This window comes from Mirounga angustirostris, unplaced genomic scaffold, assembly GCF_029215605.1.
Source record: "Mirounga angustirostris isolate CCGP_5_RB_7025 unplaced genomic scaffold, mMirAng1.0.hap1 SCAF_1, whole genome shotgun sequence".
Classification (NCBI taxonomy): domain Eukaryota; kingdom Metazoa; phylum Chordata; class Mammalia; order Carnivora; family Phocidae; genus Mirounga; species Mirounga angustirostris.
In genome coordinates this window covers 51,796,822-51,814,706 of record NW_026991709.1, presented here as the reverse complement: position 1 = coordinate 51,814,706, position 17,885 = coordinate 51,796,822, and the positions used below count along the sequence as shown (strand labels likewise).

The 17,885-nt window shown below is 38.4% G+C and overlaps 1 protein-coding gene across 3 annotated transcripts in view; it reads left to right on the top strand.

The window, feature by feature from the left end:
- Window positions 1–14,767, top strand: part of CBLB (Cbl proto-oncogene B) — a 224,003-nt gene extending 209,236 nt beyond the window's left edge. For all 3 annotated transcript variants that reach the window (XM_045902809.3, XM_045902811.3, XM_054504152.2), the window contains one exon: window positions 11,100–14,767. In XM_045902809.3, coding sequence (XP_045758765.1) covers window positions 11,100–11,359 — 260 coding nt within the window. In that variant the 3' untranslated portion in view covers window positions 11,360–14,767. The remainder of the gene's footprint in view (window positions 1–11,099) is intronic.
- The last annotated feature ends 3,118 nt before the right edge of the window (window positions 14,768–17,885 follow it).

Sequence of the window (17,885 nt, the reverse complement as noted above, 5' to 3'; positions counted from 1 at the left end):
ATTGGTCTCCATGAATTTTTTAAATTCATCTTTAATTTCCTGATTGACCCATATGCTTTAGTAAGATGCTCTTTAGCTTCCATGTATTTGAGTTCTTTTCGACTTTCCTCTTGTGACTGAGTTCTAGTTTCAAAGCATTGTGGTCTGAAAATAGGCAGGGAATGGTCCCAATCTTTTGCTACTGGTTGAGACCTGATTTATGACCTAGGATGTGATCTGTTCTGGAGAATGTTCCATGGGCACTAGAGAAGAATGTGTATTCTGTTGCTTTGGGATGGAATGTTCTGAATATATCTGTGAAGTCCATTTGGTCCAATGTGTCATTTAAAGTCTTTATTTCCTTGTTGATCTTTTGCTTAGATGATCTGTCCATTTCAGTGAGGGGGGTGTTAAAGTCCCCCACTATTATTGTATTGTTGTGGATGTGTTTCTTTGCTTTTGTTATTAATTGGCTTATATAATTGGCTGCTCCCATGGTAGGGGCATAGATATTTACAATTGTTAGATCTTCTTGTTGGATAGACCCTTTAAGTAGGATATAGTGTCCTTCCTCATCTCTTATTACAATGTTTGGTTTAAAATCTAATTTGTCTGATATAAGGATTGCCACCCCAACTTTCTTTTGGTGTCCATTAGCATGGTAAATGGTTTTCCACCCCCTCACTTTCAATCTGGGGGTGTCTTTGGGTCTAAAATGAGTCTCTTGCAGACAGCATATCGATGGGTCTTGTTTTTTATCCAATCTGATACCCTATGTCTTTTGATTAGGGCATTTAGCCCATTTACATTCAGGGTTACTATTGAAAGATATGAATTTAGTACCATTGTATTGCCTGTAAGGTGAATGTTACTGTGTATTGTCTGTGTTCCTTTCTGGTCTATGTTACTTTTAGGCTCTATCTTTGCTTAGAGGACCCCTTTCAGTATTTCTTGTAGGGCTGGTTTCATGTTTGCAAATTCCTTTAGTTTTTGTTTGTCCTGGAAGCTTTTTCTCTCTCCTATTTTCAATGACAGCCTACCTGGATATAGTATTCTTGGCTGCATATTTTTCTCATTTAGTGCTCTGAATATATCCTGCCAGTCCTTTCTGGCCTGCCAGGTCTCTGTGGATAGGTCTGTTGCCAATCTAATGTTTCTACCCTTGTAGGTTACATATCTCTTCTCCCGAGCTGCTTTCAGGATTTTCTTTTTGTCTCTGAGACTCATAAGTTTTATTATTAGATGTCGGGGTGTTGACCTATTTTTATTGATTTTTGAGGAGGTTTCTCTGTGCCTCCTGGATTTTGATGCCTGTTTACTTCCCCAAATTAGGGAAGTTCTCTGCTATAATTTGCTCCAATGTACCTTCTGCCCCTCTCTCTCTTTCTTCTTCTTCTGGGATCCCAATTATTCTAATATTGTTTCATCTTATGGTATCACTTATCTCTCAAATTCTGCCCTCGTGATCCAGTAGTTGTTTATCTCTCTTTTTCTCAGCTTCTTTATTTTCATCATTTGGTTTTCTATATCACTAATTCCCTCTTCTGCCTCATTTATCCTAGCAGTTAGAGCCTCCATTTTTTATTACACCTCATTAATAGCCTTTTTGATTTCGACTTGGTGAGATTTTTAATTCTTTTATTTCTCCAGAAAGGGTTTCTCTAATATCTTCCATGCTTTTTTCAAGCCCAGCTAGTATCTTTAAAATCATCATTCTGAATTCTAGTTCTGACATCTTACTAATGTCCATATTGATTAGGTCCCTGGCAGTCAGGACTGCCTCTTGTTCTTTTTTCTGAGGTGAATTTTTCCATCTTGTCATGTCCAGAAGACAATAGATGAATGAGAGAAAAAATGCTAACAGGGTAACAACGACCCCAGAAAAATATACACTAAACAAATCAGAAAAGACCTGAAACTGGGGGAAAAGAAGGGGACAAAGAAAAAAAGAAAAAAGAAAAAGAAAGAATATGATCATGCTGGTGCATAGATCATTGCCACATGCTAGATTTTGGTCTGTTAGAAGAAAGTGCCTCCCAAAATTTTAAAGAGAGAACAACTTATATAAGGTTAACTACTATGAAGGAATAGAATATGACTCTAAAAATGAAAAATAAAGATTTTTAAAAAAAGGTATTTATAAGATGTTGGTTGAAAAAGGGAAAAAGAAAAATTTAAAAAAATAAAATAAAAAAATCAACTTTGAAAGACTAAAGAATCATGGAAAAAAGCCACGAATTCTATGTGCTGTATTTCCCTAGTGCTGGAGTTCTGTCGTTCTCATTGACTGGTAAACTTGGTCTTGGCTGGCTGTTTTTGGTGATCTTCTGGGGGAGGGGCTTGTTGCAGTGTTTCTCAAATGTCTTTGCCAGAGGCGGAATTGCCCCACCCTTGCCGGTCCGGACTAAGTAATCTGCTCAGGTTTGCTCTCCAGAGATTTTGTTCCCTGCAAGCTTTCCGTACAGCTTTGGAGGATGAGTGAAAATGGCAGCCTCCCAATCTCTGCCCCGGAGGAGCCGAGAACTCGGGGCCCCACTCCTCAGTGAGCCCCCAGAGAAAAGCAGTCAATCACTCTCGTCTCCCTGGTCTCTGGCTCTACTCCATGCTCACCCAGCCTGTGACCAAGCATTTCTATCCCTGGCCCACATCCCCATGTGGAGTCTCCAACCCCAGCAGATCCCTGCCATGTGCTCCCGCACCACTCCTCCCGTGGAGGAAGGGGAATCTCCCTGGATCTGCCGCTTGTTGGGTCCCTACTGGAGGAGCAGTGGCCTGACTATGCTGCAGATCACGGTTTATGGCAACCCTTTTCTGAGAGCCCACTCCTCGGCTCCGTCTCTGCAGCCGGCTTCCTCACTCCAATATCTGGGAGCTCTGCCGCACTCAGGCACCCCCAGTCTTTCTGTGACCCCAAGGGTCCTGAGACCACACTGTCCCAGTGAGGGTTCCACCCCCCACTTAGCCACTGGAACAACGTCCCTCAGCAGAGCCGACTTCTAAAAGTTCCAATTTTGTGCTCCACTGCTCTATCACTTGCCAGTAGTGGCTGACGGAGGCCCCCTCCCCCGCCGTCTATCCTCCCGAATATCGCCTCAGATTCACTTCTCCGCACGTCCTACCTTCCAGAAAGTGGTTGCTTTTCTGTTCAGAGAGTTGTTTTTCTTTTCTTCAATCTCCTGTTGAGTTCGTAGGTGTTTAGAATGGTTTGATACCTATGTAGCTGAATTCCTGGGTCCAGACGAAATTTTGGTCTCCTACTCCTCCACCATCTTGCTCCTCCCCCACATTGTCCTTTATTTTTAATGTTCAATATATGTGCTGAAAAGACCATTACATTAATTATTTGCATACTACCTCACTGAGAAGGGATAAATAATATTTCTAAAAATGAGATAGGAAAGTAGATTTAGAGAGTGAAAATTGTACAATTAAATGGCTTAGCTCAAGGTCAAAATCTTAGTTGCCAAAGTGAAATAAGTGATGTTCCTCATCTACATCCAGAAAAGTCTCAGTTGTAGCTGTCAGTGACCTGGTACAGAGCTACTCTATTCAATTAAAACAACTGAACAAAAAATTAAGATATGCCAAACTTGAATATTCATCAGTAAGTAGAAATTTATAAACAAGTGGCCAGAGTTGCAACAGATTCCGTTTTACTTCTATTTGTAGGCTCAAATACATGATACAATTCAAATTCCAAGCATTTGTAAAATTCTGAAGAGAGGTCAGCACTCTTTTGAGGAAATAAATTTTGAGTTAGGACTAGGATTAAATGAGCTGGGATATGTGACTTTGGATTTCAAGGGAAAATATCTATTAGGATAATAAATCTTTGCTTTAAGAAGGTCTTTTTTAGTAGTCTTCAAAATCTAGCATGATTCTTTCCAATGGTTGTTTGAATCACTTTCCATAGTTGATATTTCAAATGTATTTTGTGTGCAAAATAATACCAGTTCCAGGATCAGAGATACCTTCACTACTCTAGAGTTGATTTAATCATCAGGTCTGTGTATGTGTGTGTTTTTCCTTGCTAACTTAGGTTTCCTAAATTGTGTTTACTAATTTTTTTCAAAAAAAGAATAGTCATCTGCAACTACCATTGCCAGTATTAATTATAGCAACCTTACATAACAGATAGGCTTCTTGGGGTTTTTCCTGGTGAAAGGTGCCTTGTTTTAATGTTCTTTACCAGGATCAAAAATACATATGTTTAGGATAAAGAAAAGATGGTGGAGTAGGTAGATCCTGAGCTCCCCTCCTCCCACAGACATACTAAGCCTGCAACTACGTATAGAGCAACTCTGAGAGTTACCTGAAGACTAGCAGAACAGCTCTTTCACCCCGAGAAGGGTAGAAGGGGCAGAGAGGAGATGTGGCTGGGACCCAAACCCCTGGCACAGCAACCCACAAGCAGGAGGGATATCACAGGTACAGAGGTCCTCCCTGAGGAGTAAGCAGTTCAAGCCCCACACTGGGTATCCCCCACACCCTAGGGATCTGCATCAAGAATATGAAAATTTGAAAATCAGTGGAGCTTCACTCCAGAAGAGCCAGAGGGCCATAGGAAATCAAGGCTCCACTCCACTCTTAAAGGGCCTGTACATAAACTTACTCCAAGGCAGCAGTTTGAAAAAGCACCAGGGCCATTATTGAAGATTGACCATTTTAGGGTATGTGCAGGAGGGGCAGAGATCTGTAGAACCTTTTTTCCAGGAATGGAAGTGTTGGCAGACACCATTTTCCTTGCCCTCCTTCAGCCTAGCTAGCTCAATGCTGGTGGTCACCAGTTTGGATGCTCTCCATCTACTTTCCTAGCATTGCTCACCCCACTCTGGCATTCCCCCATGGATCCAGCCTGCCCTCTCCTACAGATATCCCTCTAAAGTGGTTCCTACCCTGCCACACCTGGAGGACAAGGGTAGAAGCCAGCCCCCCCCCACACACAGCTCACACATGGAATATCGGTGAAGCACCTGGTTCTGATGACCAAGGGAGAGTGTACTTCTGGGCCCTACAGGACACCTTCTATACAAGGCCACTACCTTCAAGACCAGGAGATGTAGTTGACCTACCTAATACATAGAAACAAACCCAGAGTCAGACAAACAGACAGAGGAAGAATTTCCAAATGAAAGAACAAGGCAAAACCTCAGAGGGAGAAAAAAAAAAGAGAAACTAAATGAAACAAAGAGTTCAAATAAATGGTCTTAAAGATAGCGAGACTGTCAATAAAGAAAATATAAAAACCAATCAGAGCTGAAAAATACAGTAACTGAGTTGAAAAATACACTAGAGGAAGTCAACAGTTTAGAGGATGCAGAAGAGTGGATCGGCAATCTCAAAGACCAAATAGTGGAAATCATCCAAGCTGAACAGCAAAAGAAAAAATGAGGACAGGTTAAGGGACCTCTTGGACAACATCAAGCATACTAACATTTTTATTATAAGGGTCTCAGAAGGAGAAGAGAAAGGGGCAGAAAACTTACTTATTTGAAGACATAAAAGCGGCAAACTTCTCTAACCTGGGAAAGAAAACCCATTCAGGCCAAGGAAGCACAGAGGAGCCCCAGACAAGATGAACCCAAAGAGGTTCGCGCACAGACACATAATAATTAAAATGCCAAAAATTAAAGATAACGAGAGAATCTTAAAAGCAACTAGCTATGTACAAGGGAACACCTGTAAGACTTTGAGCTGATTTTTCAGCAGAAACTTTGCAGGCCAGAAGATAGTGCATGATAAATGCAAAGTGCTGGGGGTGGGGGGTGGGGAGGGGGCCGGGGAAACCACACCTACTACCAAGAATACTGTACCTAGCAAGATTATCATTCAGAATTGAAGGAGAGTTAGTGTTTCTCAAACAAACAAAAGTTAAAGGAGTTCATCACCACTAAACCAGCCTTACAGGAAATGTTAAAGGGACTTAAGTGGGGGGCGGAGTGGGGGGAGAAGGCCTTATATAGTAAAACTAGATTACTTATAAAACTATTCCAAAGGTTAGAAGACAAAAGTAGTAAAATCAACTATCTACAATAATTAGTTAAGGGATGCACATAATAAAAATGTGCAAGATAACATCAAATACATAAATTGTGGGGTGCAGGGTAAAAATGTGCTTTCAAAATGAGTTTAAACTTAAGTGACAAGCAAAATAACCTGCTGTATAAATAGGGAATTATATATGAAACTCATGCTAACCACAAACCAAAAACCTATAATACATACTCAAAAATACATAAAAATACGTACTTCTCTTTAGAAGGAAAATCCAAGCAAATCACAAGGGAAGAGAGCAAAAGAAAGGAACAGAGAACTATGAAAATAGCCAGAAAACAATTAACAAAATAGCAATAACTACATACTTATAAATAATTTCTTTAAATATAAGTGGACTAAATGCTTCAACCAAAAGACATAGGGCAAATGAATGGATAAAAAGGATCCATCTGTATGCTGTCTACAAGAGATTTCACACCTTAAAGACACATGCAAACTGAAAGTAAAGGCATGGAGAAAGATATTCCATGAAAATGACAAAAAAAAAACGCGGACATCAGACACAAAAGATGTAAAAGAGGGCATTATGTAAGGATATAAGGATCAGTCTAACAAAAGGATATAACAATTGTAAATACCTAAGTACCTAACATAGAAGCATTTAAGTACATAAATATTAATAGACATAAAGGAAGAAACTGACACTAATGAAATCATAGCAGGAAATTTTAATACCCCACTTACATCAATGGATAGATAATTCATGCAGAAAATCAATAAGGAAACAGTATCATTGAACAACATATTACACCAAATTAAGATTTATCCAAAACATTCCATCCCCAAACAGCAAGTATACCTTCTTTTTAAGTGCACGTGGAACTTTCTCCAGGATAGATCACATGTTAGGCCATAAAACAACTCTCAATAAATTTAAGAAGATTGAAATTACATCAAGCATCTTTTCTGACCACAGCAGTATCAATTTAGAAATCAATTACAGGAACTGGAAGAAACACAAACACATGGAGACTAAACAACATTCTGCTAAACAAGAAGTGGGTCAATGGAGAAATCGAAGAGGAATAAAAAAATACCTTGAGACAAATGAAAATGGAAACACAAATTTCCAAAATCTGTGGGAAGCAGCAAAAATAGTTCTAACAGGGAAGATTATAGTCATACAGGCCTACCCCAAGAAACAACAGAAATCTCAAACTATTTAACTTTATACCTAAAGAACTAGAAAGAAGAATAAAGCCCAAAGTTAGAAGAAGGAAAGAAATAACAAAGATCAGAGTGGAAATAAATGAGAGAGAGACTGGGAAAAAAAAAAAAAAGTAAAAAAGATCAACAAAGCTAGGAGCTGGTTCTTAGAGAAACAAAACTGATAAACCTTTATCCAGACTAATCAAGAGAAAGAGAGGATTCAAATGAAATCAGAAATGAATGAGGAAAAGTTACAACTGAGAAATACAAAGGATTATAAAAGGCTACTACAAAATATTATTTGCCAACAATTTGCACAACCTAAAAGAAATCATTGCTAAGTCCCTAGAAACACAATCCTCCAAGACTGAATCAGAAAGAAATAGATAATATGAACAAATTACTAGTAATGAAGTTGAACCAGTAATTTAAAAACTCCCAGGAAACACAAGTTCGGAACGAGAAGGATTCATGAGTGAATTCTACCAAACATTTAAAGAGAGTTAATACCTACCCTTCTCAAAATATTCCAAAAAATTGAAAAGGAACATTTCCAGATTCATTCTACAATACCAGCATTACTTTGATAGCAAAATCAGACAAAAGATATTACTAAAAATAAAATTACAGGCCAATATCCCAGAAGAACATAGATGCAAAAATCCTCAACAAAACATTAGCAAACAACATTCAAAAATAAGGTTAAAAAGATCATTCACCCCAATCAAGTGGAATTTACTCCAGGGGTACAAGGATGATTCAGCATCTGCAATTCAGTGTGATGCACATTAACAAAATGAAGGATAAAATCATACGATCATCTCAATAGATGCAGAAAACTTATTTGACAAAATTCAACATCTATTCATATGGTAAAAACTCTCAACATAGTGGGTAGAGAATATACCTTAACATCGTGAAGCTGTATATGACAGGCTCACAGTTAACATCACACTCAACAGTGAAAAGGTTTCCCTCTAGGATTAGGAACAAGACAAGGATCCTCTCCCTCACAACTTTTATTCAACATAGTACCAAAAGTCTTAGTCACCACAATCAGACAAGAAACAAAAGGCATCCAAATTCATATGGAAGAAGTAAAACTGTCACTATCTGCAGATGACATGATACCATATATAGAAAACTCTAAAGACTCTACCAGAACACTAATAGGATAAATAAATTCAGTAAAATTGTAGGATACAGAATTAATATATAGAAATCTGTTGTATTTCTGTATACTAATAATGGACTATTAGAGAAATTAAGAAAACAGTTCCATTTGCAACTGAATCAAAAAGAATAAAATGCCAAAAAAGCCCCCCCCAAAATAAAATAAAATAATAAAATGCCTGAATAAACTCAACCAAGGAGGTGAAAGACCTGTACTCTGAAAACTATAAGACACTGGTAAACAAAAACACTAATGTGAAAATATATATGCACTTCTATCTTCATTGCAGCATTATTTACAGTAGCCAAGAAGTGGAAGCCATGTAAGTGCCCCTCAATAGATGAATGGATAAAGATGTATATACGCACACAGAGACACACACTGGAATATTACTCAGCCATAAAAAGTGACATCTTGCCATTTGCAACAATGTGGATGGACCTAGAGGGTATTGTGCTAAGTGAAATAAGTCAAATACCATATGATTTCACTTGTATGTGCAATCTAAAAAAAATGAAAAGAACAGAGAAAGACTCATAAATACAGAGAACTGGTGGTTGTGTGGAGTTCGGAGAATGGGCAAAATAGCTGAAAGGGATCAAGAGGTGCAGACTTCCAGTTAGAACATCAGGACAGCATAGGAAATATAGTCAGTGATACTTTAAAAACTTTGTATGGTGACAGATGGTAACATGTATATACATGTTAAATTACTGCTGTACACTTGAAACAAATATATTGTATGTCAACTATACTTCAATTAAAAATACATATCCTTATTACATTTAAAAGTTCTAAATCTTAAAACTTCATTGCCAATTATACTATTAGATGTGTCTCCGGCTACCATAGTATCCTTCCCATTCTAGGAGCATATTTAGCTGTTCTTTTCAGTGATGCTTGGCATTCATCTGCCCTTCTCAGTATTCTGGACAAAAGCAAAATGAAAGTATTAGAAAAACTCTTTGAGCCTTACCTGTAGAAAACGGGGAATTTAGACTTGCATTTAAGTGTAGGTACTCTTTCTCATCAAAAAGTAAATCAGAGCAGACAAGATTTCAATGTATGACTTCCGTGGTGATTGATTAAAGGATAGCTTGCTAGAATTTCTAACAGTTTAGATGGAAATGATTAGAAGCAAAGTAAAATTTATTGTCCAGCTCTGCATGACATAATGGAAATACTTAATAGAAAATAAATGGGACCTGAAAACATAGTAAGAAATGTAGTTTAGCAGACCATAGTAACTTGAGATGTTTACTTATAGATGCAAGGTACAGTATATACAGACTTGAGCAAGAACCAGAAATTAATGTGTTCTTGTATATGAGCATAATTTAATAAGCTTTATCTATAGCTATATTTTTCCAAACTGGGCAGTATTCTTAAGAAAGTAAAGATTAAAAATAAGACTATCATCCAATTTGGTGTGGAACGAAATATGTTCATATTGGAGGCTTTCACGTATGTATGTTATACTACTATACTGCTGGAATTGTGAAGAGGATGTTTTTGACAAGTTACCTTCTCATGGAAAAAGACTTATGAGAAAAATATAAAAGAATGTATTAGATAATTTTTTGATTTAGATTTGATTATTATTGAAAATATCAGCTTACAATTTCTCATGAAGATATTGGGAAAGTTGGCAAAGCAGCAGAGACCAGGAGGGCAAGGATGGGGACAAGAGTCACAAGGCATTTGGATTGTAGCCTCACTTCCTCATCTACTTAACTATGTCCTTGGATTTATCATTTGGCATTTGTCAGTGCTCTGAGAAAGCTATTAAGGAAGTGTCGATGTCTAAATAGTCTTAAATCCATAAATGTGTTGCATGACATAAATTTGGTAATTTTTATTTTAATCTTTTTTTTAATTTAGACTTTTGAAAAACAGTACCAAATATAGATATGGACATCCATGATATAAAAGTGCCTTCTCAAGTTACCAGCCCATGCCCTGGGGTCTGTGAGGGGCAGTGGTCTCTAATTCTTTCTCTTAGTAAGATTACTCTCCATTCATGGGCACCAATGTCTTTTGATTTAACTTTGAGAAGCTTATCAGGGGACTGATCTGGAGTCCGAATCTCCGTTGCTCATGTTTTTGCTGGCTTTGCTTTTTCTCTAGCAAAACTTCCTACATTTGGAATCTGGGTAAAGTATTTGAGCAAAGCAGTGAGTTTACTTCTGCTCAGCCTATTAACTAACAGTAGACTCGAAGCATATACTATTTTTCTCCCCACCCCAGCATCAGGTGACAGACAGCATTATTAACTTGAAAAGTCAGACGGGCAGAGACACCACAAAGCCTATTGCTCAAAGTAGTTGTTCTGTGGCCTGGGTGGGATGGAGGACCTGCTGGGGATGTGCTTCCAGGAATATCGACAACCTTGTAACAGTTTCCCCTGGTAGAAACTTCCCAAGAAAGATCCTCCACCATAGTAGGAAAGAATAAGCTAGTGTCCCCATAATGAAAGCCTTTCATTTTCAATTTTTTTCCCCTTCTCTACCTGTTACTTCATATGGCTTAAAGAATAACATGTGGCATTGGGAGTAAATTTGTATTAATTTCTCAAACTTCCAACACATTCTAACTCAGTTTTTTTTAACGTTCAAATGGGAGGGCAAGTTTATTTATGGAGATAATGAAAAATAGGGTTTTCATATAAAATGAGATCAAACTGATACGGTGTCTTTATTTTTAGCCCATTATTTACATGATCTTTTTAAAATCTACACAGATGGTTCACAAGCACCAGCCAGACCTCCTAAACCACGACCACGCAGGACTGCACCAGAAATCCACCACAGAAAACCCCACGGGCCTGAGGCAGCATTGGAAAATGTTGATGCAAAAATTGCAAAACTCATGGGAGAGGGTTATGCCTTTGAAGAAGTGAAGAGAGCCTTAGAGATAGCCCAGAATAATGTGGAAGTGGCCCGGAGCATCCTCCGAGAATTCGCCTACCCTCCTCCAGTCTCCCCACGTCTAAATCTATAGCAGCCAGGACTGTCCACACCAGCATGGCAAGCAATCGATATTCCAGGACTGTGGAAGAGAGACAAGTGAGAGAAGGTGTCTCCTCGGCGTGGCATCTTGAGAAGAGGCTTGGAAGTGCTGCTTCTCAGAAGACATCTGCTCGCTCAGGATGTCAACGGCTGTGCTTCCTTATTTCTGCTAGCCATACTTTTTAAATCAGGGTTGAACTGACAAAAATAATTTAAAGACGTTTACTTCCCTTGAACTTTGAATCTGTGAAATGCTTTTCCTTGTTTACAAGCTGGCAAAGTTGCAGTTCATTTTTGGTTTTAGTTTTGTTTTAGGGTTTTTGGTTTTTGTTTTTTGATCCTTGTACTGTGTTCTTGACAGACCGTTGGTAGAGGAGTCAGGTCTGCTGTAACATTTCCCACCAACTCCCCTGCTGTCCACGTCAATAGCTGAGTCACACGTTCGTTTGGATCCCTTCCATCACGCCCCGCCCCCACGCCCAGCCGGGTCCAGTTCCATTTCTCCCATTTACAAGATGCTTCCAAGGTTCTGATTTTCAACATATCGAACTAATGCAAAAAAAAAGAAAAAAAAAAAAAGTGTGGCCTTCACTACTGAGTCTTGTCTTTGGAAACCTTTGCTGTCGTGAGACGGGAAAATTATGAATGTATAAAGCATTTTTTCGTCCGTGAGCTCACTGCCTTTTGATAAGGGGTTTTTCATATGATATAGAGGACCATCCCTTTTTAGTGTAAGTTTTGTGATCTTTATCCCTGCATATTCTCATCTTTGTCCTCCCAGGGGCATCACTACTCTGTAGAAACATAAAATAGTAGGAAGCAACTACTGCAGATGTGGGAGGAATACACTTGCACGTGACAATGCCATGTTGAGGTTATAGGATGAGGTCCCCTGGCATTTACTCCCGCATTACTTTGAGACAAGCTGAAGAAGAGGGCCGTCTCCCTGAAATATGTTCCTGATTTTCAGATAAAATTATGATCGTACCTTTCCCAAAGTGGAAGAGAGTTCACTTCCTATGTGAGTGATTGCACTCTGGTGCCTAACAGGTGTAGGAACCAGTTCATACCGCGGCGGAGAAAGTTAAACCTTCAACGCACTGCTAAGTGCTGTTGCTACTGTGGCAATGTTCTTCTTCTCTGTTTTCGCCTTTTTGGCAAACTCTGCAATCAAATCAGAGTTCATATTTAATGTGTAGATTCTCATTGTTCCATCCAGTCAGGGGAAAGAAATTTATATGGTTTTTCTTTTTTTTTTTTTCCAAAATGGAGGTTGGTTCTTCAGAAACCATGTTATTCTTTTAATAAAGCTACAAATATTTATTTAGCATCTCTGATGTGCTTGACGCACTATGTTTTTAAAGCACAAACTGTCACAAGCTGATTGCGATGTAATGTCTTGTTATTCTTTATCTGTGCTTTTGATGGCAAAAGTCTCTCTCTGATGGACAAAGCCTAATGAGAAGTTCGTGGAGAAATGGGACAAAACCCAGGTCTGTGTGAAATGCTTGAGCCCACAGCAGTTTTTCTAAATATGGACTCACTGCAGGGTGGTGCGCATTTCTGCCGCTCCTCTTTCAGCCTCACACCTGGTGTGATGTACAAGGATGCATCTGCTAGTGAGCCTCTCTTCAGGATTTGAAAGGACAGGACCAAACACCTAGCAGGACCCAGGAAATCAGTGTGCAAGCCTGGAGGGGTCACCAAGTTAACCAGGGGAGGAGAACCAATGCATTGTTTTGCAGTGACGTGCGACATGTGCCCTTGAGGGTTTGGCTATCACGATAGGAGGTACTTGCAAGGAGTCCACGGGCTTGGGTGTTTTAATTTCTTCAGGTGATTCTGCACTGGTCAGTGGTGTCCCCAGAGAGGAATTTTGACTTTTCCTTAGATGTTCCACCTGTGAGCAGGTATATGAGTGCAGTTTTGTACACTTACGAATGGCATCAGCTAATTCTTCATTGATTTAGGAACTTCATGTACATCATCATGATTATTCACTTCTTTTTCTGTCAGTCTCCGATGGCACGTTGGAATAGCACTGTATGTTTTGTGTTTTTTATGACTTGCCAATCATAGGTACAACTAAAAGCCAAAAGTTGCCACTTCATTGTGATAACATCATTTTAACTTTAATAGAGAGTGATGTAAAATACAAATGTTAGAAAAACATAGTTCATCCTCAGTTTTCAAATAATATGTGAAAATTTCCAGTGAGAATTAGAAAAAGACTGATGATATAAATTTAGACCTACATTTTTTTTTAAAAAATCTACTTTGCAAAGAAGACTTACTAGCCTCCACTAAAATCTCTGCAACTTGTACTCAATAGCAACCATTAGTTTTATCATTAAAAAGAATCAGAAACTTCTATGGAATGGAAAGAAGGAAACTTTCTATCAAATGTGGTCATGAAAATCCCATTGCTACATATTACCAATGACTACCAAACTCAAAAAAAAAATTTTTTTAATGGATATAATTAAAAATACTTTAATTATAAAAATGACTACTCATTAATGGTTGGAAATGATCAATACTTGGTTTCACTGTGATCTAGAAAGTTAGACATTCCTCCCATTTCTCAAGACTTGGTAATTATTTTTTAAGCCAGTAGACCATATAATCCATATAATTAAAACCAATCATGGCCAACACTAACTTGCTCTCCCCCATCCCCCAACATGTTCTGGGGATAGAAGTACTTATCCTCAATGATAGTCTAGTAAATTAGTCTCCATAATTTCTTTTTTTCCCCTTGATGTCTGCAATATCCTGTCCAAATTTTCTAGAATTAATCAGAGCAGTGCTTATGGTTAACTTGAGCTTCCTTCCACAAAATGACATTTAGGTCTTCCCTGTTCATTTTCCCTTGCCCACATTGCAGATAGTCTTACTAAAGCCCTAATTGCAACTTCAAAGGGCCCATTTGTTAACTCAATATCTCACACACAAGAACACTTGCAAAGATTTCTTCATAATGTGAATTTTTTTCTTTTTCAGTTCCAGAAGCATTTCCTACAGTTTGGACATTACTTTTCCTCTTGAATTTTCAAATTTGCACTGAATTATCGAACCTGGTTAAAACTTTAATTTTTTCTCTTAAGCTGACAGATTTGGAAGCAAATTACAGTGTGTTTTCAACAACACAGGTACCGCCTGTTGACCTGGGATTTCAGTGCTTCTAGGAAAAGTTTCCAAAAAAAGACAGCAATAGAGTGAAGGGTTTTCTTCCCAATTACTATTTTTTTTAAATGCCTTTTTAAGACTTGTCTAATGTGGCAAAATAGTTATGTGTTCAATTAATTTATATTCATCTTTTTTCAATTCTGATTATTATGTAAACTCAAGTACTTTATCTGTTCTTTTAAGGTATTTTATAAAATGAATCTTAACAAAATGCAGAGTTGGTATTTTATTTTTCAAATGAACAAAAACATTTCTTTCACAGCATTTCTATGTTTTTTTTGTGCTAAGCAAAAGACGTTGGATTCAAGAACTAAGTGGACAGGGTTGTACGAAATACCCATCCCAGATGGTTATTAAATACCAAAACCATATAATTTTAAGATATTTACTTAAATAAGCTCCTTCCATGTCTTCGAACTGAAAGAGTTCTATTAAAGTTCCAAGTAAGAACCATATCTGGGAAAGGCTGAACGTCTTCAGATGACAATTGAGAATTCCTAACCAAGTGTAACATCTGTTCTCTAAATTCTTGCTTTTTGTAATCATTTATTTTATAAGGGAGAGTATATAAAATGGGCCAGTATATAACGGGGAGGGAACAGTGGAGATTAAAAAAATGTTAATAACTACTTCCATATCAAGAACCATGAAATGTTGTGAAAGTAATTGATACCTGCAACATCCCATACATCGTTGTAATAGTTATACCCTCAAAGCACATACAATTAAAATGGGGGAATATACATAAGCATATAATTCCAACACAATAAATGCTGTATATAAATTATCACATTGTACTGGAATTATGTACTTACGGTATGTGCTTAAGAACTTTTATTGGGCCCTTTATGCAAGGAACTTAGTAGTAAAACATTTAACCCTCTCAACAACTATCAGGCCTCTTCTAGGACATGGAAGTAAAGGTGTGATACATTCCTTCTGGAAACTTCCACCAGTGATAAGGCTGAATAGCATTTTGTCAGCCTAAAGGAGGAGCAAGGTTTTTGTTAAGAACTCCAGAGATAAAAGAGCAGTACACATTATAAAATAGTCACTTAGGAAAAGGTGAGAAGTAGTGGGGCCAAGGAACACGGAAAAGGCGAGGGAGGGTATATTGGCGCCTGTTGGTAAAGGACCATGCAAGACATCTAAGATTCTAGGAACCATAGGATTAGCAATCAGTTGCTGGAAGTCAGAGTTGACAGTAACCATGAAAATATCCAGACAGATGAGGGTGTGCCTAACAGGAATTGGCACATCAAATGACAAGCAATAGGCTAAGGAAAATTTAACTTCCATGCCTTTTCTTCATGTCTTTTGTTTGATTTTCACATGAAACTTGAACAGCATTCTTAAAATTACCTGTTTTTGCTTCTTTTTCATTCCTACTGCCACTACTCTCTTTTAGGTCTGAATTACGACTCCCTTAGAATTTGATTTCTTGGCTCCAGTGCAAGACAGAATGAAGGTTCTGAACTTCAAATCAAATGTTGCTCCTCAATGTAAAGCCCTTTATGGCTTTCAGTGTAAAAACCCCTGTAGGGCTTCCCTGTCTGCATTCCTCTTTATCCTCACCTCCCACCCCAGGCCCTCTTCACTTCTGCTGAGCTTGCAATTGTCCAAACATTTTTCATGGCTTTGTACATGCTAGTTCTGAATATGCCTTCCCCTTTTCTCAGTCTGACCAACTCTTATTTTTCAAAATCCAGCTCAAGCATTGCCTCTGAAGTAGGCACAGGCTGAGTTGAGCATGTCATCTTTTTATGTCACATAGGATGGTCTTATCATACCTAAGTCGTTCTGCACTCATTCCATGGGTGGTCCCAACTAGACTGAACTTCTTTAGTAAGGGTAGCATATCTAATTTCTGTGTCCCAAGCTAATACAGAACCCAGTACGTAATGCACAATAAAACATTTGAAATCAATAAAAATTGCACCCTTAAATAGCCAATACTAGAAACAGTCCTGAGTTCTGGTTTCAGCTCTGCCACTATCTGTGTGGATTGGTATCTCTTTTTTTTTTTTTTTTTTTGATCCTGTTTTCTTCACCCATGGACCAGAAGACGTATAAGCCTATTCACTAAAGTGACTACAGAGGAAACTTTTTGTTCACTGTTGGGATGGGGAACAAAAATTATTTAATAAGCAAAAACAAAAAAAAATCAGATTCACAAACTAAAAACTGCGAGATTATAAAATTTATTTTGGCAAAGTTCAAACCTGTCTTTTAGTAACTTGAGAAGCTAAGAGAATACTTAATTCTTCATAAAGAGATCATGACAAATGTCTATTTAAGAGATCACTGCTCACAGATTCCTATGGCAACATGACAGTGGGTAAGAGTAGAGGCTGTGGAGCCAGGATGCCCAGGATCAATCTCTACCTCTGCCCCGTCCGAGTTATGTGACCTTAAGCAGGTGCCCTAACCTCTCTGTCCATTAGGTGCCGCATATGTAAAAGGAGACTGGCAACCATGCCTACAGAAAAGGATTGATAAGGAGACTCACTGAGTTTCCAGAACATGTCTGGTACCATTGAATGCTCAATAAATGGCAGCTCTCATTACCATATACCCTACCCAGGGAACTTAAGCCACATTTCATCTCCTAGAATCCCTGGAGTAGACTGCAAATAGAAGCATGTTTGATTTTTCCCATCGCTTCACAAAGCAAAAGGTAGACAACAGTGGGACAAGACCGGTGTGGCTAAACTGAGGAAATTTGAAACCTTAAGGGTAATGACCTATACATCTTGCTGAAAAGCTGCAGAGTTGAGTTTTTAACAGAAAACCTTCACTACCATCATGTATTCTTCCTGAGCTTGTTCTCGAAGCCCCATACAGTGAGGGTAGAGATTAGAGATGGTGAGCTGGCTGGACCGCCAATGCCAGTCTGGGGTTCTTGAGAGCTGCTTTCTTCCCCATTGACCACCACCTAAACTGAATATTCAGAAGATCTTTATTTGTAGACAAAAGGCTTTTTTTTGTGTTTTTGTTTTGTTTTGTTTTTCATTTAAAATCTAGTTCAGGCACACAAAAAAATAATTTTGTCTTTAGGGTATGAAGAAAAGTGGCAAAACTAGTGAGTTTCTCTAGTCCCCTCAAACCAAATGTAGCCAGATGTTGAAAGGACTTTTCCTTTTCTCCTAGAACGAGGCTAAAGCTCCAAAACTGAAAACAACAGATGAAATGCACCCATATTCTAAAAACCCACCTGGCAAACCTCTGCAGGACCCATTATGAGGCTAGTGGCAGAACTTTCTTCTGCAGCCTCCAAAGTAAATAAACAGAAGAAGATGGATTCAGGGGTTGGCCCGGGAGAAGTGAGT